The sequence below is a fragment of the Mirounga leonina genome, unplaced genomic scaffold (assembly GCF_011800145.1).
Source record: "Mirounga leonina isolate KUSES-001 unplaced genomic scaffold, KU_Mleo_1.0 Mir_177, whole genome shotgun sequence".
Taxonomy (NCBI): Eukaryota; Metazoa; Chordata; class Mammalia; order Carnivora; family Phocidae; genus Mirounga; species Mirounga leonina.
In genome coordinates, this window is record NW_023270459.1 from 1,043,657 (window position 1) to 1,065,389 (window position 21,733).

The following is a 21,733-nucleotide window of genomic DNA, read 5'->3' on the forward strand; positions in this document are numbered from 1 at the left end:
GTCACTATCTGTCTCTCTCTCTCAAATAAATAAAAGCTTTAAAAATATATAATTGGGCGCCTGGGTGACTCAGTTGGTTAAGCGACTGCCTTCGGCTCAGGTCATGATCCTGGAGTCCCGGAATCGAGTCCCACATCGGGCTCCCTGCTCGGCAGGGAGTCTGCTTCTCCCTCTGACCCTCCTCCCTCTCATGCTCTCTGTCTCTCATTCTCTCTCTTGCAAATAAAATCTTAAAAAATAATATAAATATAATAATATATATAAATAATAATATAATAAATATAAATATAAATATAAAAATATATATAAATAATAATATAAATAAAAAATATATAATTAATGTAATTAAATTTTTGTTCGGTGTGGGGATGGCCTTATACTTGTTTTTAAAACTTATTAGAGATGCATACTGAAGTACTTACAGGTGGAATAACATGAGGTCTAGAATATACCTTCAAATACCACTGTGCCAAAAAAAAAAAAAAGGCAAGAAGGAAAATAGATGGAATAAGAGAACGTTGGTAATAGTAGACCTGGTTGATGAGTACATAGAGCTCATTACACTAGTCTCTCAACTAGTATATATATTTAAAAATTTCTACCAAAAATGTTTGAGAACATTATAACCTCCATTTATGTAAAAAGTCTAGAAAATGTAGGGGCACATGGGTGGCTCAGTCGTTAAGCATCTGCCTTCGGCTCAGGTCATGACCCCGGGGTCCTGGGATCGAGCCTGTCGGGCTCCCTGCTCAGTGGGGAGTCTGCCTCTTCCTCTGCTCCTGCTCTCTCTCTCCCTCCTTCTCTCTAATAAATAAATAAAAGTTTAAAAAAAAAAGTCTAGAAAAATGCAAACTAATCTATGATAATGGACAGCAGATCAGCAGAGGCCTGGGACAGGGACAAGGGCAGGAGAAATTACTGATGGTCCCCGAGGAAATTTTGGGGGTATGACAGACACGTTAATTATCTTCATTTTGGAAATGGTTTCACAGGTACGTTCATATGTCAAAACTCATTAACTCATACGCTTTAAACATGTACTATCTCTTAGACATCACTTATACCCCAAAAAAGTGACAACTTTTTGTAAAAAATAGATACACAACAGATTAAGTATTAAGTCAGTAGCAGCTTGCAAATGTGTATATATAGTAAGTGATTTTAAAAATCCAGTATATGGGGCAAATAAATAAAATCCAGTACTGGTGGCAAATAAATTATTGTGCAAATGCTTTAATACCTTAAAACAACGTTACCAGTGGAACTTTCCGCAGTGATGGGTTCTATGTCCTATATCTGCACTGTCCAGTCCAGTAGCCACATGTAGCTACAGGGCACTTGAAATGTGGCCAGTGTGACTAATAACAGGTTGTGTTTTTTTTTTTTTTAATTTTTTAGTTGTCAGCGCACGTGCTCAAGAGAGCACAAGCTGGGGGGTGGGGGGCTGCAGGCAGAGGGAGAAGCAGGCTCCCTGCTGAGCAAGGAGCCCAATGTGGGGCTCGATCCCAAGACCCTGGGATCATGACCTGAGCTGAAGGCAGCCGCTTAACGACTGAGCCACCCAGGTGTCCCAATAACTGAGTTTTTATTGCATTTCATTTTAATTGTAAATTGCAAAGCAGCAGGATGTTATTAGATAGTACAGCTTTACAACGAAAAGGAAAGAAAAAGAAAGAAAGAAAAAAAAGATCTTAAGCTCTTTTGAAAAAAATTTAGCTGACATCCACTGAGCCCTTCTCTGAGCGATGTAAATTTATTACGTTATGTGAGGTGTCTCATGGAAGAATCTCAACAAACCCATTTTACAGAGGATGGAACTGAGGTTCAGAAAAGCGTGTAGCTGACTTGTCCTGATCTGAACAGGGAGGACAGGCTGAACTAGGACTGGGACTCCAGTGCCTTTGACTCCAAGACAGTGCCCCGGCCCCTGCCCACCCCCCACCTCACCCCCCTCACCCCCCTCATCTCACCTCCAGCCAGTTGCCTGCTACCTTTTGCTGATCTCCTCCTCGATAATGCTCATAATTTTCTGCAGCCTGGCCTCATCCACAAAGCCATCACCTTTCTGGACACAAAGGAGAAAGAGCGTGAACATGTGGGTCTCCCGCCCCCGGGGGGATCCCAGCACCACCGCCCTCCCTCCCTGTCTGGGACCCTTGCTCAGAATCACCTTCTTTGAATGGACCAGTTTCCCATCCACAAACACTTCAAACTCCCCTGTAGCCTGGGCAGCTCTTTCCTCCTGCTGGAGAGGGAATGTTGGGGGTTGGGAGAAGGTGAGCACTCTCCTCCAGGCCCCTGGGGTCTCAGAGCCCTGACCAGCCACCTCCCCCGGGCCACTCACAAAGAGAAGTCGATTTGGAAATTGCTGCTCCAGACTCTTTCTCAGTAGAATGAACTGCAGAGTGGAGATGGGATTGTGGGGTCAGGGGATCCCAGGACTGTGGGGTCACAGGTCTTGGAGGGAGGGGAAACAGGACCTCCTTCCAGACTTCATGTCCTATACTCCCCACACCTCCAAAGTCAAAACTACTTACCCGAAGGCCATAGCTTCAGAGGCCGCTGGAGGGAGGGCAGAGAGAGATGGAGGGAAGACACTGCATCAGGATCTCCTCCAGCCCAGAGGGAGCTTGGGAACACCTGAGTCTGATCCCGTCCCTCCCATTTGGAACCCTCCCACAGTGCCAGCTCACCCAGAGCAAAAAAAAGCATGGTTCACAAGGCCCCCACGGGAGCTGTCCCCATCACCTCTCTGCCCCATCTCCTCCTCCACTCTCCCCCTGGCCCACTTTGCTCCAGCCACAGGGACCTTGGAGCTCCTCCTCCAATACTCCAGGCATGCCTGCCTCAGGGCCTTTGCACTGCCTGCTCCCTCTGCAGAATGCTCTTTCCCTGGTATCTACATGGCTCCTTCTCTCCCTCCTTCAGGTCTTTGCTCATACATCACCTTCTCAGGGAGGCCTTCCTGACCACCCCAGCTAAAACTGTGACCAACTGAGCCACCCAGGAGCCCCAAAGATCTGTCTTAATCACTGCTGTGCCCCTAGTGCCAAGGACGGGGCCTGGTACAAGGTGGGTACTTATCAACGGAATGAATTAGTGAATTAGTGAATCCATGGAGTCAGAGAAAGAGCTAGAAAGGAGAAGGGCAGGGGTGTGTGGGCAGCTCAGTCAGTTAAATGTCTGCCTTCAGCTCAGGTCATGATCCCAGGGTCCTGGGATCGAGTCCCGCATCGGGCTCCTTGCTCAGCTGGGAGCCTGCTTCTCCCTCTCCCTCTGCCTGCCACTCCCCCTGCTTGTGCTCTCTCTTTCCCTCTCTATCAAATAAATAAAATCGTAAAAAAAAAAAAAAAAAAAAAAAAAGAAGAGGCAGAGAAAGAGAGGGGAAATGAGGAAACATGGGGAGGAGAAAGATCCACAATATGGGGAAAGGAAAAGACACTGAGTTGCCTGGAGAGACTAGCTGGGCAGATAGGAACGGGGTGGGAGGGGAGGGGGTGAGTGAAACTGGGAGAGATGACGGGGAGAGAACCTTCTAAAGCGGGAGAGAGGTGAGCGGGTTGGAGGGGAAGACCGAGCCCCCGCCTGGGAAGGCCACTGCCCTTACTGGGACCACTGACACAGAGACTCAGCTCTGGGGCCGATGAGAACTGAAGCCAACTTCCTTGGGCCTTTGCACCTTGGCTCCTCCTCCGCCTTCCTACCCAGATCCCCTCCCGACGCCCCATCTTCACTTAGAGGCCGCCCGGAGAGGCCATCCCTGACGTCCAGTCTGCAATTCCCCCGCCCCGAGTCTGGCTTTGCGTCTGCAAAGCCCAGCTCGGCCTGGAGAGAGAAGCTGGGGGCTCAGGTGAGCGCTCCATCCCCGCATAGGCCCAGCCCATGGCGGGCAGCAGACTCCAAATAAAGGAGTGAGGGTGAATGGGTGAGGCTCGGAGCAGGGATGTGAAGCCACAGATCTCTAGCCGCAGAGAGAGTGACAGGTGGAGGCGTTTCCACCTGGGAATCTTGACTCCCCCCCACCCCAGCAAATCCCCAAAGCCCCAGCGCCCCACCCCCTCCAGCCTCTGGGGGGGGGGAGGCAGGTGTGGGCGAGGGCACCCCTCACCAGTAGATCACTCGAATCACGATCTTGCTGTCCATCGGGAAGCTCTCAATGGTGGGAGTGAAAGTGTTGGTGGACTCGGGTAAGGTGGGGGCGAGCGGGTCGGGACCCAGGATGGGCACCAGAACAAACTTGGGAGTGGAATCTGTCAACTTCGCGGCCGAGGAGTCTGCCCTCGAGGTGGAGCCAAGGGTGAGCCCCAGGAAATCAGTGGCCGATGGAGTGTGGACAAGAATGGACTCTTGCTTGGACCCGAATCCACTGGCGACGGATGGGAAGTGCTTCACGCTCGGCTTGGGCGAAAGATCCTTGTCAGGTGACAAAGCGGGCTCCTCCAAAGCGGGTTCTGGGTGTGGATCCAAAGGCAGGACTGAGTCCGGGAAGGATTCCGAGGCAGGGACCGCGGCTGTGATCTCGATCCCAACCCAGGATGGAACTGGAGTTGGGGCCGGGGCCGGAGGCACGGTCCAGATTGGAGTAGGCATCCGGGCTGGAATAGGGGTCTGGACCCGGGTCAGCATCCGTGCAGGAGTCGGGGTCCGGATCCGGGTCAGAGTCCGGACGGGAGTCCGGGTCCAGACCGGGGTTGGGGTCTGGATGGGAGTGGGGGTCCAGGCCGAGGCCAGAGTCTGGACGGGAGTGGGGGTCCGGGCGGAGGCCGGGGTCGGGATGGGAGTCGGGGTTCGGGCCGGGGTCAGCATCTGGACTGGATTCAGGATCCGGGCCAGGGTCTGGCTAGGATTCGGGGTCCAGGCCAAGGCCTGGGTCTGGACAGGAGTGGGGGTCCAGGCCGGGGTCTGGACGGGAGTGGGGGTCCGGGCGGAGGTCAGGGTCTGGATGCGAGTCGGGGTCCGGGCCAGGGTCGGGACGGGAGCCGGGGCTCGGGCCGGGGTCTGGATGGGAGTGTGGGTCCAGGCCGAGGCTGGGGTCTGGACAGGAGTGGGGGTCCAGGCCGGGGTCTGGATGGGAGTGGGGGTCCGAGCTGAGGCCCGGGTCTGGGCAGGAGCCGGGGTCCGGGCGGAGGTCAGGGTCTGGATGCGAGTCGGTGTCCGGGCCAGGGTCGGGACGGGAGCCAGGGTTCCCGCCGGGGTCTGGACGGCAGTGGGGGCCCAGGCTGAGGCTGGGGCCCGGACGGGAGTCGGGGTCCAGGCCCGGGTGGGGACGGGAGTCGGGGTCCGGGCGGGGGTCAGGATCTGGACGGCTTTTGGGGTCCGGGCCGAAGTCAAGGTCCTGACTGGGGTTGAAGCCCGGACCAAGGTCGAAATCCGGGCTGGGGAAGGAGCCCTCGCCTGGTTGTTCATGATGGGGGCAGGGGGGCCCCCCGGGATAACGGGGGTGGGGGGTGGGATCCTGCCCGGTGCTCCTTCCTTGAGCGGGGAGAGCCTCACCCACACCAGGGTTCTAAAATGGGACACGACCACAAGGGGGCACTGTGACATCGTGTTCCACCCGGTGCGTAGGTTCTATTGCTCAGGACCAGGCACCAGGCGGGAGGGACCTCTAGATCTCACCTAAAAATTCCCATCCCTAAACCCCACCTCCAGGGTAAGGAACACAGAGATTGCTCCAGTGTTCTCCTCACTGTCGCTAAACATTCATCCGTTCAGTATATATTTCTTGAGTACCTGCTGTGTGCACATTCCTGGGCTGAGAGACTCCGACGTCAGAGCCCTAATCAGGAAAGCCCTGGTCCAGGGGCGCCTGGGTGGCTCAGTTGTTAAGCATCTGCCTTCGGCTCAGGTCATGATCCCAGGGTCCTGGGATCGAGCCCCGCATCGGGCTTCCTGCTCAGAGGGGAGTCTGCTTCTCCCTCTCCCACTCCCCCTGCTTGTGTTCCCTCTCTCGCTCTGTCTCTCTCTGTCAAATAAATAAAAATAAAAATCTTTAAAAAAAACTAAATCAGTTTTTTTAAAAAAGGATTTCATTTATTTGACAGAGAGAGAGCACAAGCAGGGGGAGCGGCAGGCAGGAGGAGAGAGAGACGTAGGCTTCCACTGAGCAAGGAGCCCAACATGTGGCTCGATCCCAGGACCCTGGGATCATGACCTGAGCTGAAGGCAGATGCTTAACGACTGAGCCACGCAGGCGTCCCCACAGCTGGGATTCAAATGGAAACTGTCAGGCTTGGGCGTCCTGGCACTTAACCACTCCTGTCTTGTTCACTGCTGAATCCACAGCTCCTAGAAGGAGGCCTGGCATGTTCACGGGAGGTTCACAGGAGATGCACAGGAGGTGCTTCCTAAATATTTGTCTTTTTATTTTGAAACAGTGTAACACTCACAAGAAATTAGAAAAATAGTACAGAGCATCCTGTATCATTTCCACCCAGCTTTCCCCAATGGGAACTTAAGATGTAACCACAGTACATTGTCAAAACCAGGGCTGTGACATTGGCCCAATACCATTAGGTCAGGTACAGACCTTATTTTGAATCATGAAAGGGTTTTTTTTTTTTTTTTTTTTTTAAGATTTCTTAGAGAGAGCATGAGCTGGGGGAGGGGCAGAGGGAGAGGGAAAAGCAGACTCCCTGCTGAGTGGGGAGCATAATATGGGGCTCCATTCCAGGATCCTGAGATCATGACCTGAGCCGAAGGGTGACGCTTAACTGACTGCGATGCCCAGGGGCCCCATGGGAGGGTTTTAAAAGGAGGAGAGTTAGGAGCATCTGGGTGGTTCAGTCGGTTGAGTGGCCAGCTCTTGATTTCGGCTTGGGTCATGACCTTGGTGTCCTGGGATGGAGCTCCAGATCGGGCTCCTTGGCGGGGAGTCTCCTTAGGATTCTCCCTCTCCCTCTGCCCCTCCCCCACCAACCCACCCACTCATGTGCACTTTCTCTCACTCTCTGTCCAATAAATCAATCTTAAAAAAAGCGGGGAGGGGGGAAGAAAGTTATGACCTACTGTGCTTTGCAAGCACTGAGCCCTTCTTGTGTTAAACCTTGGGCCTGCGTCTCAAAAGCTATGAAGATCATGAGAGACACTGAATTTTCTGTGTGATGCTAAGCAAGTTTCTACCCCTCTCTGGGCTTCAGTTTGTCTCTCTGTGAAATGGGCTTTCCTCTTATAGTGTCATATTGAGAACTAATGCTCACTGAGCATCTGTTATCTGCCAGCCTCTGATATTAAATGCTTTGTGCATATTTAAAACATTTCTTCAGCGCCTGAGTGGCTCAGTTGGTTAAGCGTCTGCCTTCAGCTTAGGTCATGATCTCAGGGTCCTGGGATCGGGCCCCGCATCGGGCTCCCTGCTCAGCGGGGAGTCTGCTTCTCCCTCTCATTCTCCCTCTGCACGCTCTCTCTAATAAATAAATAAAATCTTTATTTTTTTAAAGATTTTATTTATTTGACAGAGAGAGACACAGTGAGAGAGGGAACACAAGCAGGGGGAGTGGGAGAGGGAGAAGCAGGCTTCCCGCCGAGCAGGGAGCCCGATGCGGGGCCCGATCCCAGGACCAGCCTGGGTTCATGACCTGAGCCGAAGGCAGACACTTAACGACTGAGCCACCCAGTCGCCCCAATAAATAAAATCTTTAAAAAAATAAATAGAACATTTCTCCAAGGCTCTGTTCATTTTGTCTCTTTCCCTCTCCAGTTGGGATGGCAGGATCTCTTTCAATCTATCTTCAAGCTTGAGAATGCTTTCTTCTGACAGTTCAAATCTACTATTGAGCCCCTCCAGAGAATTTTTCATTGTAGATACTGTACGTTTCAACTCCAGAATTTCCATCAGATTCTTTTTAAAATAGCATCCGCCCCTCTGTTGTTCTCTACTTGGTGCAACGTTGTTATTCCCTGCACTTCTTTACTTACCAGTTGCCTGCCCCTCTCCAAACCTGTTTGCAATGGCTACTTTGGTTTTTGTTTTGTTTTGTTTTAAAGGCTCCACGCCCAGTGTGGAGCCCAACGCTGGACTTGAACTCACCACCCGGAGATCAAGAGTTGGATGCTCAACCAACTGAGCCACCCAGGCGCCCCTGCGAAGCCTACTTTGAAGGCTTTGTCTGTTCATCCCAACCTTCGTCTCTGGTCCCTCTCCCCGGCAGTTTCTGTCTCCTCCCACCCCCTCCAGTGTACAGGTCTTATTTTCGTTTCTTCGCCTATATCATTTTTTTTCGTTGGCAACTGGACATTTCAGATAGCGCACTGTGGCAACTCCAGGTGCTGGTCCCCGTCCTGGGGTTTATGTCTGTTTAGTGACTGGTCACATGATTTGTTCAGTCTGTCCCTCTGCTTCCTCCAGCAAGTGCAGAGCCAGGGAAGGGAGCGTGCAGAGCCTTAGATATGCCCAGTCATCCTGGGCTGGTGGGTTTGGGCAGGTTCTCCGGGACTTTCCCTGACCATGCTGGGCAGGGGAGCTCCACCCATCGTCAGCTGCTTGCTCTACTGTTCTCGTTGTTCTCAACACTTCAGGGGGCATAAACTTTTTCAGAGACTGATCCAATCAAATTAGGGATCCTTGGAAGGGTTACTCCCCAAGTCCCCCAAATCAGTTTGAGATTAGTTCTGACCCAAGGAGGGTTCTCACCAGCTCTTTCCCTGGCTCTCCGGCAAACTAGCCAGAGTCTGTCAATCTCCTTCCATCTGCCTTACGTACACCACGACCTCCGCGGTCTCTGAGGCATGGTTAGCCTTGAACTTCTCACTCGGTCCCAAAAAGAGTCAGTTCCTTTGAGGAAATATTTAGAGCTCTCTGCTCTGCAGGCTGCTTCTCCCACAGACAAAATCCCTGAGCCATGGCTCTGATACCAGGGTGGGGACAATGGTCGGCTTCACTCAGAGGGACCCCACTTTCGGAGCTGAGTCCTCAGTGGGGTGAGGCAGCAGGCCCCCCATCTTCTAGCTTGTCCTCTTGATGTGAAACTCCTGCCCCAGGAGCCAGGGAGGGGTAACCGGGGCCCCAGTATTCTCAAGCACTCCACAAGTATGGGCTGGGCTGAGGAAGGGAGACCCCCCTCTCGGCTGTGCTCCCCCAGAACTTGGCCTCAGCAACAGGTAGCTGGGAGCAGGATGAGAAAGGCTGACATTCTGCCCCTCCCCAGAGTATTGCCCTCCAACTGGGAGTTGGAGGTGGGGAGGGAGCCCAGTCAGAAATGGAGGGGCTAGGGGGAGGGTCTTGGTTCACCCATCATTGGTTCTCCCTGTTCTCACCAAATTTTTAGATTTTGTTTATTAATTTGCTACATGCCCTCCAGATCATCCCCAGAAGCTTCAAATGGTTGGGCTGCCATTCTGTTTTTTTGTTGAAGATTTTATTTATTTGACAGAGAGGGAGCGCAAACACAAGCAGGGGGAGCACAGGCAGAGGGAGAGGGAGAAGCAGGCTCCCCGCTGAGCAGGGAGCCCGACGCAGGGCTCGATCCCAGGACCCTGGGATCATGACCTGAGCTGAAGGCAGACGCTTAACTGACTGAGCCACCCAGGCGCCCTTGTCATTTTGTTTTTATAATTTGCACCAGTTTGCGGGCAGGCAGGTCCGCCAAGCTCCTCATTTGGTCATGCCAGAAGTGGAACTCCATACAGTCCATTTTTAAAACACAAACCATAGCACCCTGTTCGTTCTTTTGTACCTTGTATTTTTCCCCCTTGGACAAAATATATCAAAGAAATTTCATACGAGGGGCCCCTGGGTGGCTCAGTTGGTTAAGCGGCTGCTTTCAGCTCAGGTCATGATCCCAGGGTCCTGGGATCGAGTCCCGCATCGGGCTCTCTGCTCCGCGGGGAGCCTGCTTCTCCCTCTCCCTCTGCCTGCCTCCCTGCCAACTTATGCTCTCTGTCAAATAAATAAAATCTTAAAAAAAAAAAAATTCATACAAGCACATCTATATCTCTGTATCTCGTCATTTTAACAGTTGTGTAATAGCTTATTTATAAATGGCCCCTAATTAAGGTAACCAGTCCCCTCATCATTTAGATTGTTTACAGCCTTTGGCCATCACCAACAACCACTGAACTACAGACACCTTCGTGCACAAGTCAAAGTGTAAGTGTAGGGTAAAGTCCTAGACACGAAACCATCCAATTTAAGGGAATGTGAATTTTTTCACTCTGCAAGTTATAGTAAATGACTCCTTGGAAGATGTTTTATTTTGTGTGATACCTTAAACACATCAGGGTGTTGCAGGTGGCCAACACAGCTGCATTTCGGTTTTTAGAAACAAGGAAGCACAACACAGGTCCACAAAAATCCGACAAGCTCTTTAGCACAAAGGCATCGTGCAGGACGACTGCATCCCAAACCCCACACTCGCTCGTTGTCTTTGCAGCAGTTACTTCAAATTCTCTGAGCCTCAGCTTTCTCTTCTGTAAAATGGATCCTTTCCACTTTCATTGACTGGTTCTGTTGTATTAAAAAGAAAGCACACCTTGTGGGCGCCTGGCTGGCTCAGTAGGTGGAGCAGGCGACTCTTGATCTTGGGGTTGTGAGTTCAAGCCCCATGTTGGGTAGAGATTACTTAAAATCGTTAAAAAAAAATTTTTTTTTTTAAATCTTAAAAAAAAAAAAAAGCACAGGGCGCCTGGGTGGCTCAGTCGTTAAGCGGCTGCCTTCGGCTCAGGTCATGATCCCAGGGTCCTGGGATCGAGTCCCACATCGGGCTCCCTGCTCAGCGGGGAGCCTGCTTCTCCCTCTCCCACTCCCCCTGCTTGTGTTCCCTCTCTCGCTGTGTCTCTCAAATAAATAAATAAAATATTAAAAAAAAAAAAAAAAGATTCCCTGCGCTTCCCCTAGTGGGAGGTGACCGTGGCCCCACCCTCCTTCCCATAAAAACCTCCCCTCTACTCCCCAGACAGGACGCTGCCCAATTCATGAATCGCTTAATAAAGCCAATTAACTCTTCAAATTTATTGAGTTTTTGTTCTGTAACAGTGGGTTTGCCGGCCCGCTACGATACTCATGTCTAGTAATAAACCCAGATTTGGGGTAGAGGGAGGGACGCTGCTTTACCCGCGCACTCCACTTAATTTGGAGAGGCTGACTGACCTTACTTCCCGCCACATGCTAGACAAATAGCCAAGACTGGCCAATCAGAATAAGCCATTCAGCCTGCCCCCCCTCCAAGCAAGGCCATGTGACAAACTGGAGCCAATGAAAGCCCCGCTTACAAATGAAGTCATTGCCAGACACAACTGGATGAAAACATACTGAAGGCACCTGGTCCCCGAATCCAGCCTTGCTGAAGCTACACCTACCACAAGATGTTTCATTTTTATGAACTAATAAATTCTTCTTATTTAAGCCACTTTGAGTTGTTTCTGATCCCTCCAGCAGAGTCCTATTATTCTTCTCAGGAGACAATAACTCTCCCCTCAGTCCCAACACTAAGTACAAAGCACTTAGCCCAATGAGTCAAAGCTGATCACAATAAGAGCCTTTTTATAGAGGTCTCTGGAGAGATGGCGGGAGGGGGAATAGGATCTAAATAACCATTATGTACAACTCCCAAAGGTAAAATCCTTGCAGACACCCCCTCCAGTTCCAAAGTGTCTGAGGCAGAGATTGGACACCACCAAGTAAATACAAAAATATCCAGGTTCTGTCTCCAGGCGCTGATGGAAAAGGGGCAGGTCAGGCCTAGAAATGAAATGAGTAGGAGGCATTAGAAAGGGCTGCCCCTCGGCCTCCTCTCCCTCTCCCCAGTGAGTGGGAAACAGTGAAGCTCTGGCTGGGGCTCCCCATCGTGACCTCTGAAGGTCATATGATGTTCCAAAGAGAAGATGGCACATAGCTCCAAACGACAGCAAGAGGGCTACAAGACAGGACTAAATTAAGCCACAAGTGAAAGTTGGCTTAAGGACCTCCCAGAGACCCTACCTTCCTCGTTTTACAGATAGAGTAAAAGAGGGCTACAGGAAATGCAGGGGCTGCCTCCGCCCAGCGTGCCCAGTGTGTGCAGAGCGGGTCCAGGGGGGTAGCTACCTCCCGGGCATAGATGGAAGGAGCAGATATGACGTAAATCGCACGAGAGTCTCCATCTTCGGGGTGATTCCAATCCGCTGGCTGGCTGCGGGAGGAAAAGAAGATCCAGACCCTTCCAATTCTCCGATCTTGTTTTCCCCACCCACCATGGAGAGAACCCAAAGCCAACTAGCGTAACTGCGGAACGACCCAATCAGAAAAGGCTGGGAGCAGGTAAGAGGAAGGGACCAATCGAGGTCTATCAAGGAATCAGGCCAACTGCACTACGGAGATGGACGAAAGCTGCCAGGATAGACAAGGCGAGAGAGAGCGCGGCCCCTTACCTCAGCCCATCCTCCGAACCCTCCTGCGCTCTCCTGTTGTTGAGTGCATCTGGGAGCGCGTGCACCGATGGCTCCGGAGTCCCCGCCAGCAGGCGAGACCCAGTATCCTGGCCAGGGCCACGGCGCCGCACGTGGACCAGCAAGAGCGCAACGCCGGCCAAGCCGGCGGCCACCAGCAGTCCCAAAGCCGGAGGCAAAAGGAAGCGCTGCGGGTCCCCCTGCCTCAGGCCCGGCAGCGCCGCGGGCAACGCACCTGCGCCTTCGTCCGCGCCGTCGGGGTGAACCCGGAACTCGCAGCGCGCGCCCATGTAGCCGGGCGCGCAGGCGCAGACGAGGCCGGAGAAGTGGGCGTAGCAGCGGCCGCCGTGGGCGCAGGGGCGCGCGGCGCACGGGTCGGCGCGCTCGCGGCAGTCGCGGCCGCCGAAGCCCAGCGCGCAGGAGCAGCGGCGCGCGCCGCCGCCCTCCAGGCACGTGCCGCCGTTGGCGCAGGCGCGGCCGGCGCAGTCATCCAGGTCGTGCTCGCAGCGCGGCCCCGCGAAGCCGGCGCGGCAGCGGCAGCGCAGGGCGTGGCCCAGATCCAGGCAGAGCCCGCCTGTCGGGGAAGGGGCGTCAGGGGCGTCAGGGGGCGGCCCGGACGGGAGTCCTTGAGCTGTGCGCGCGTCCGCTCCTCCGCTGTGTAGTCCTGCCCGCCCTTTCCTCTGAGCCCCCGCTGTCTCCATCTAACTCTAGGGCCAGCCTCTGGGAGTTGGCCTGGAAAGCAGGCCTGCTTCTTTTCCTCTCAAAAGTCTTGGTTTGAGTCAGCCTCACCTCTTTGGCGCTCTGTTTCTCCTCCTTCTCTCGGCTTCAACCATACTCAAATAGTAGTCCCAGAACATGTGTGAACCAGCTGGCCTTTGCCCATGCCTTCTGCCTGGGATGCCCCTTCCCTTTTCCCTTCCTCCTTTCCTCCCGTTCTTTTCACCTTGTCTCTCCCCGAGCTCAGCCTTCAGGTCTCTGCTCAGATGTCCCCTCCTCCAGGAAGCCCTCAACCCTGCGCTCCCCCATCACACCCCTGACAACTCTGGGCTCCGAGGACAAGTGTGTCTTCCCGCCTGGGCTGGTACCCCCATGAGGATGGGGCCCAGAGCTGTCTTAGTCACTGCTGTGTCCCTAGTTCCACTCAGCCCAGAGTGAACACTCAGTGTTTTGGAGAGAATTAGTACTATAAGAATGCTCATGGGCGCCTGGGTGGCTCAGTAGGTTAAGGGTCTGCTTTCAGCTCAGGTCCTGATCCCAGAGTCCTGGGATCAAGCCCCGCATCAGGGTCCCTGCTCAGTGGGGAGCCTGCTTCTCCCTCTCCCTCCTACTCGCGCTTGCTCTCTCTCTCTCAAATAAATAAATGAAATCTTGAAAAAAAAAAAAAAGTGTGCTGAGCCCTTTACATTAATGATCTCATTTAACCTTGTAACACCTATATCGGATGAGATCTCTCCACTTCTAGGGACACTCCTGTGGCTCCATCTCCCTCATGATAAAACCAAAATCCTCCTCATGGCCCATGAAGGCCCCCTCAATCTGTCTCGCTCACCTCCCTGACCTCATATCTCACCACTCTCCCTGCATTCACTCTCTCACTCTGCTCCATCTACACCTGCTTCCCTGTGATCCTCAACAAGCCAGGCACATTCTGACCTCAGGGTCTTTGTACTTGCTATTCCTGTTCCCTGAAACATAACTCTTCCCCATAGATCCCCATATGGCTCCCTCCTTCACTACCCCTCAGCAAGGTTTTCGCTAACCACTTTGGCTAAAATGTCAACCCTCCACTCCATACACACTCCCCATCCCCCTCTGGCTTTATTTTTCTTCTTAGTTTTTTTTTTTTTTTTTTTTTAAGATTTTGTTTATTTATTTGAGAGAGGGCATGTGAGCAGGGGGAGGAGCAGAGGGAGAGGGACAAGCAAACGGGCTTGATGCAGGGCTTGATCTCATGACCCTGAGATCATGATCTGAGCCAAAGCCAAGAGTCCTCTGCTCAACCAACTGAGCCACCCAGGTGTCTCTTTTCTTCTAGTTTTTATCACCATCTAACTTCCCCTATAATTTACTTATTTATCTTGTTTATTGTCTGTCTGCTCCATCAGCTCTATGAGGACAGGGCTTCTCCCTCTCTCTCTGCCTCTCCCACCGCCCCTGCTTGTGTTCTCTCTCTCTCAAATAAATAAATAAAATCTTAAAAAAAGACAAAGAAAAAAAGAACAAAAACAGGCTGGGCAGAGGGGGAGGGTCACTTCCCTGGGCCAGAGGGTAGAGAAAGCTCAGCCAGGATTCCCACCCAGGGCTGTCTGAGCCAAGCCCCGCTTTTGCCACTGACCACGCAGGGACCCCCTCCCCCGTCCCTCACCGCCTGGCCTCCCCACCTCACCGTTCCGGCATGGCTTCAGGCTGCACCGGTCCACTCTCTTCTCACAGTTGGAGCCTTGGAACCCCGGCGGGCAGTGGCAGATGTAGGCAGAGTCAGGGTCCGCGCCTCCCACACATAAGCCGCCATTGAAGCAGGGTCCATCCGCACACGTCACCCCGCTCACCTCGCACCGCAGTCCATAGAACCCGCGGGGACAGGCGCATTCGAAGGATCCCGGGGTCTCCTGGGCAGCCGCAGGAGGACTTCAGAACGGGGTCTCCTGGGAGCAAAATCCTTCCCCCGTCCTATCTTGACCATGGAGGGCTGCACCTTGTCCAGTCCTACCTCCCAGTCTTCAGGGGCCGCACCTAGGGAGTCCCCTGAAACAAGCCCTCGCTGCACTCCACGTTTCTGGCTCTGCCCGGCCAACCCCGCAGAGGGGAAGCTCTGGAGGCCCAGAGCGACCCATTCCCACCTCTTCACCTTTGCCTACAAATGCTGCCAGCTGGGTCTGCCCTCCCCGCTTTTCCGTCCGCATAGCCGAATCCTACCTCCGGGTCCTAGCCCTAAGCCCACCTCCTCCTTGAAGCCTTCTCTGGATCTCCCCTCCTCAGGCCCTCCCCCTAACCTGACCCTGTTTCTCACTGTCCCTTGGTGGCAGTGTCCAGGTGGCCCACGCTGGGCTCCACTTTATCCCAGTACACACACCAGGCTCATTCCCACCGCCACACTTTTGCTGACCCCAGGCCGCTCGCTCACCTGGTTACTATGGGCTCTTCATTCATTCACTCAAACCCATTCATTCCCCAATCCTTCAAGGCCCCAGATGAAGACTGGGCACCTCCAGGAAGCCCTCCCCAGGATGAGGTAGGAGGGGCTGATACTGACGTTACAGCTGCCCCCGTTGGCACACGGGTTCCCGTCACAGGGCCCAGGCCTGGGTACAAGGCATCCAGGGGTGGCAGCCGATGGGCCCCTGGGAGTGAGGCAGCTGCTGGAGACAGGGATGGTGCAGAGGGGCCCAGTCCAGCCCTCCAGGCATTGACATTCATTGGGCTGCTCACAGAAGCCGTGGTCGGGACTGCAGCCCGCTCGACACGCCGCTATGGGGGAAGGAGAGGCAGAGGGAGAGTGACGTTGACGAGGGCAGGGTCAGGAGGATAGGAAACAGAAGTTTCTGAGCGCCACCTTGTTTCATCCTTGTGACAGACAGCCCTCTGGGCTAGAGGGTATTGTGACCCCCAGTTTCCAGACAGGGAAACTGAGGCCCAGAGAGGCACATAGGAAGTGGCAGATGGAGGATGTGAACCTAGGCCATTGAGCTCCAGACTCTGTGCTCTTAGAAGGAGACTGGAGTGGGGCCTGCAGGGTCTGAGCTTGGAGAGAGCAGAATGAGAGAAGGGGATTGGGGATTAGGGAGGGGCCCCTGGTCTTTCAGGGGAAATAGGGGGGTCTTGAATTAGGGCAGCCCTGGGAGAATCTGGATAAGCCCGGGAGTCCTAGGGGCTTCAGTGGGATTCAGAAGTTTGGGGAGGAGTCTGAGGGTCCCCATAACGGAAGTCGGGGATCCAAGCTTTAGATCTGGCCTGCAATTGCAGGAAGGGAGGATAAAGTAACCCTTGGTGAGGGGGTTGAGGGAAACTGCGAGGAGTTTCCAAAGCTCCTGGGTGGGGGTAGGAAGGGCCCCAGCATTAGAAGAGTTAGAGGGGCCTCGCCTTTGGAAAGGGGTGTGCGCATGCGTTAGAGGACGAAGGGGGGTGGGTAGTACCAGCATGGGATATTGGTGTGGGGTTCCTGTTAGGGAAGAGAAAGGGAAGGGGGCTGGAGTGCCCAGAAGTCTGGAGGGAAGCTCAGGGTCCTCAGTTTCCCCGAGGGTGGCAGCTGGATCGTGGGAGGGGGCTGAGGACCGCGAGTGGGGCTAGAGGGGGGCCTGGGGTACTTGGCAAGCGGTCAGCAGCATTCCGCCGTTTCCTGGAGAGGGGGGTCTGCGGCACCCAGGCAGAGCTCTCGGGTTCCCAGTTCCCTGAGGAGGGTAACCGGGTTGTGAAAGGGGCCTGGGGGCCGTAAGTGCAGCTAAGTAAGGAAGGGCCGGGGTGGAACGCAGGACTCACGCGTGGCCTCGCACTCGTCCTCGACCGGCACGCAGGGGCGCAGTCCCGAGTCGCACCGCGAGGGGGCGCTGCGCGAGCGGCAGAACCGCGCGCATGCGGCCCCGACGGCGGGCGGCTCGCAGCGCGCGCGGTAGGAGAAGCGCAGTTCCCAGGCGCCTGCGCGCTGCACGTCCCGGGCCCACGGGCCCCCGGCAGCCAGGCGGCGCCGACCGGCCACGCGCGCCAGCAGGCTCCAGGCGGGTCCTGCGGGACAAGGGAGCGGCGCTGGGGTGGGCCGGGCCGGGCCGGGCCGCGACCGGACTCTGGCGATACAGATGGAGCTTGCACTCTCCCTGCCGCTCTTAGCGAGGCCAAAACACCCCTTTTTGAGCCCTGAGAATGGCAGTTACCCCCTTAGCAAGGCTGTGAACTCCCATAATGAGGTCGCCATCCCATTAGTACCCTATTACCATCGCGATGATAACAGTCCTCCCACAGAAGCCGGAATACCCCCAGATCTTGCCCCAGAATCTTTGTATATTAAAGCAGTAATGAGGGGCGCCTGGGTGGCTCAGTCGGTTAAGCGACTGCCTTCGGCTCAGGTCATGATCCTGGAGCCCCGGGATCGAGCCCCGCATCGAGCCCCTCGGCAGGGAGTCTGCTTCTCCCTCTGACCCTCCTCCCTCTCATGCTGTCTGTCTCTCATTCTCTCTGTCTCAAATAAATAAAATCTTAAAAAAAAAAAAAAATTTTTTTTTAAAGCAGTAATGAGACCTCTAACACCCTGTGCCATTTGATATCGCTATATGGCCAAGGCGCAACTCAGGCTTTTTTGAAGTGAGGTCATAACACCCCGAAACTGTGCCTCAGGATCTTCCTATTTCAAAATGGTGACAGAGACCCCAATTACTAGACCATAAATTACCCTCATTGCCTGAAGCCTCAGGATACAGAGAGAGTGGCATTTTCTCCCCAGCAAAGCTGTCACACCCCCACATTGTGCCACAGGAGTTTTCTATATCTAAATGGTGACAGAACCCCCCCCCACACACACACACATACACTGTGGGCCTTACATGGCTCCCAAATCCCCTCAAATTAAGAATAAAATCACCCCAGGGACCCCTGGGTGGCTCAGATGGTTAAGTGTGCCTTCGGTTCAGGTCGTGATCCCAGGGTCCTGGGATCGAGCCCCACATCGGGCTCCCTGCTCAGCGGGGAACCTGCTTCTCCCTCTCCCTCTGCCTCTCCCTCTGTTCATGCTCTCTCTCTGTGTCTCAAATGAATAAATAAAATCTTTTTTAGAAAAGAATAAAATCACCCCATCTCCCTCCCTGAAACCTTTGCTCAATATTCACTCTGGTCAACATGCGATGTCCTGTAGGGCTTCTGGGACCCCTATGTAGACACCATGACAGAGCTTTGAATAGAAGAACCAGAAGTAACTCATTCTGTACCCCGGCTTATCAAACTCCGATGGTGATAGTACAGGACTGGGCTATATCCTCCTGCTCTGGTGGCTTCGATTCCAAGGTAGTAAGAGTGTACTTTGCCTGGCATCAGGCCACAGACTCCTACATCCAGTCCCAGGACAGTCCTACACCGACCTGCCAAGAGCCCTGGGACTACCAACACCCAGCACTGCACTCCAGGAGCTGTGAGGACACCGCAGGGCGGCGGGGGGGGGGGGGGGGAGTCCCGTGAATGCTCCACCCTATAGACAGCCCCATGTCACTATCCTGGATCTTACATGGGGCCCCAACTCCCTGGAGCCCCCACAGTCTGCACTTTAGTCTGATGACTGAAGACACTCACCTCCAATCTGTTCTAACTCCTCTCTCCAGGTTTCGATGATGAGAGAGAAGGTGCCCTGGTTGGGTGGAGGAAGGAGAGGAAAGAATGGAAGACTGTGGTCAGGGTGGGTACTCAGTGAAGGCCAGACTTTGTGGGGGGGAGGTCATTCAGGGACCAGGCAGACAAGGGGCAATTCCCAGAGGGGCTGGCCCACGGAAGGAATGACAGTTTGGGCTTCCTTTATTGAGCACTTCCTATGGGTAAACACTAGACTGGAGATACCTGGTTGAATCCCTCAAGATGGACCCTTGTGAGGTACCATGATGATCCCATTTTACAGATGGGGAAACTGAGGCTGGAACAGGGAAAGCCACTTTGTCCAAAAGGACAGGGGTCTAGAATTCAAGTACAGGTCTGTTCACCTGTCTGCTTTTGGGGTTGTGGGATAGGAGATAGGATTTTGGAGGTAAAAGTCATGAATATGGGCCCCAACTGGAAGATCTGAGTAGGGATAAGGTGAGAGGAGATTGGGGAGACAGGGTGTGGGAAGGTCCCTAAGTGCAGGGAGATCTGAAGATAAAGATAAGGATTCCAATGTTTAGGGATCCCCAAGGAACAGAAGTAAGGTTCTGTGAATTTAGGATTTACAGAAGGTGAGTTTGAGGTTCTGGGAACTTAGGGTCCCAAGCATGCAGGGTGGGCGTCAGAACATTTGGGATCCCTAAAGGGGAAGTGGGATTCAGAAATTTGGGGTCCACTGTGGGTAGCCCACAGGGTCTAAGAATGTGGGATTCTAGATGATAGTTACTGGTCTGGGAATTTGGGGTCCCCAGAGGGAAAGGTTGGGGTCTTGGAAGTTGGAGGGCAGAAGGCCGTAGAGGTTTGGGTAAGGCCTCCAAGCACGCGTTTCTCACCGGCCAGGCTTCCCGGAAGGGCACGCGCATGAAGCCGTCGGGCAGAGGCAGGTCAGGCGCGGGCGCTTCGGGCTGCTGGGTGTAGACGGGTCCGCGCGCACTCAGCGCCGCGCCCAGGGCGCACGGAGACTCGGCGGCCTCCTCGGAGACCCCCGGCTTCAGGCAGACCCTAAAGAAGAGGCGGCACGGGCCCTGCGCACTGCAGGGGGACCGCGGGGCCCCCGGGCCTGGTCCCGGCCTGAAAGAGTGGATCTGCAGCTCGAAGACGCCTGCCGGCCGTGCCTGGGGCCGGAAAGGGGCGCAGGGTGAGGAGGTGTCGGGGCCCAGGCGTCCCGTCCGCCCCGCGGCCCCTCCCCGAGACCCCCGGGGTCGCACCCCTTCCCATTCCTCCCTTTCCACTCCTGCTCTGACCTGGGGAAGGAAAATAAGCGCCAGGATCACCGTCCGGGGCAGGAGCTGGGGCATCTGCGGGCTGACCATGGCCTTTCGGGGGGTGCTGGGAGCCGCAGCGGCTAGCTCCCGAGCCTTATATCTGAGGGGACGGCTCCGCCCCTTCAGGCAGCCGCCGGGCTCCGGGAGACCCCAGGGGAGGAGGTCGCAGGGGAAGGGGAGCTTGCTGGAGCAACCGTGAATGGTGGTATGGGCACTGGCAATGTAGTGAGCGTGCGATCTTGTGTGTGGTTTGGGCACGACTTTGTGTGTGAGGATGGGGTGGGGCTAGGGGGTTAAGCCAGTGTGTGAGGTTATATATGATTTTAAGATTCTGTGCGTGCGTGTGGTGTGAGCAAGAGCTGGCTGGAGGCTGTACGTGACTTTGTGATTGTGTGCCTAGCTGAGACTACGTGGCTCCACGTGTGCCTGAAGTTGTATATGGTTAAGACTATTGCGAGGTTGTAAGAGTCTGTGGTTGTGTGCGTGCGTGTATGCGTGTGCACCTGCATGGGAGAACATAGGCGTACGTGACTTCATGATTGTGTGACTTTGGGGGATTGTGCGGCTGTTGTGGATGCTTCTCTGTGTGTGTATAGGAGTAAATGTGAGATCCTGAACCACTGTGTGGAGTCACATGAACCTCTTTGTGGTCTGTGCAGGTCCCTCTAGGCGGCTGTGTGTGTGTGTGGTAGGGTCTGTGTCAGCTGTGAATAACCGAGCGTCCGAGCGTCCGAGTGTGAAAGAGATTAGGTGTTGGGAAGTCCATGGGTGTAGCCGTGTGTGGGTACGATAAAAATCCGGGGTTCTTTGTGGACCTGTGTGTGTACATGCGCGGTGTGTGTGCTCCCCTCCGGAAGACAAAGCCACCCTTCCAAACCCCGCATCACGGATGCACCAGACGCCGGGGTGAGGGGCCCCCCGCCTGCGAGGGGGCTCCAGCTGTATGTAAATGCCGCCATCTGCCGGACGGCCGCGCCCCTCCCCCTTTGGGCCGCAGCTGGGCCGCCCGTTTGGCCTCCGGAAGGTGTGAGGAGCAAATGGGCAGGAAATTCCGTCTTCACAGATCAAGGGGAACCCGCTCCCTCACAATGGGGCGAGGGGGCACCCCCAGAAGCCCCTAAGTATTCCCGGACCACGGCAAGAAAAACCCGGTGGTGGGAGCAGATGCTCCAGCCTCTTGGTCATAAACGTTCTGTGCCAGGTGCTGAGTAAAGTCCTTAGGTGACGCCAACTCCTTCCCCGCCCCCCCGCCCCGCCAAGAAAACATTTGAATACTTACAGGCTAATACTTACAGGGGGAAATACAGGTTCGATTTACAAAATTATTTTTGTTTTAGAGAAGATAGAATGATCAGTAAAGTATAGCCCAGCAGAACCGGGCATACACAAGTGCTCATCAATTCTTAACGAAGGAGAGTTCAGTTAAAGAGTTTCCTCTTAGGGGTGCCTGGCTGGCTCGGCTGGTGGAGCGTGCGACTCTTGATCTTGGGGTTGTGAGTTCAAGCCCCACATTGGGTGTAGAGTACTTAAAAATACAATTTTTTTTTTTTTAAAGATTCATTAATTATGGAGAGCACGCAAGTGCGGGGAGGGGCAGACGAAGAGAGAGGGAGAGGGAGAGCAGACTCCCCAGTGAGCTCAGAGCTGGATGCTGAGCTCCATCCCACAACCCTGGGATCATGACCTGAGCCTTTTGAAATCAAGAGTCTGTCCCTCAACCGACTGAGCCACCCAGGCCCCCCCCCCCCCCAAAAAAAGTTCCCTCTTAATCTTGAGGA

At 54.3% G+C, this 21,733-nt stretch overlaps 2 protein-coding genes across 2 annotated transcripts; both read right to left on the reverse strand.

Moving 5' to 3' along the window:
- Nucleotides 1-1,987: 1,987 nt before the first annotated feature.
- SELENOV (selenoprotein V) lies at nt 1,988-5,820 on the reverse strand. Its single transcript, XM_035023571.1, has 4 exons — nt 4,109-5,820; nt 2,538-2,562; nt 2,345-2,398; nt 1,988-2,065 (listed from the first exon to the last, which is right to left on the reverse strand). Exons 1-4 carry the CDS (start codon nt 5,542-5,544, stop codon nt 1,988-1,990), a joined length of 1,593 nt encoding a protein of 530 aa, XP_034879462.1. The 5' UTR covers nt 5,545-5,820.
- A 5,105-nt stretch (nt 5,821-10,925) lies between these two features.
- Nucleotides 10,926-20,003, reverse strand: DLL3 (delta like canonical Notch ligand 3). Its single transcript, XM_035023870.1, has 9 exons — nt 19,935-20,003; nt 19,524-19,805; nt 18,631-18,685; nt 16,837-17,079; nt 15,614-15,828; nt 14,747-14,969; nt 12,343-12,934; nt 12,020-12,104; nt 10,926-11,674 (listed from the first exon to the last, which is right to left on the reverse strand). The coding sequence occupies exons 1-9, from the start codon at nt 20,001-20,003 to the stop codon at nt 11,669-11,671; spliced, it is 1,770 nt and encodes a 589-aa protein (XP_034879761.1). The 3' UTR covers nt 10,926-11,668.
- Nucleotides 20,004-21,733: the final 1,730 nt, after the last annotated feature.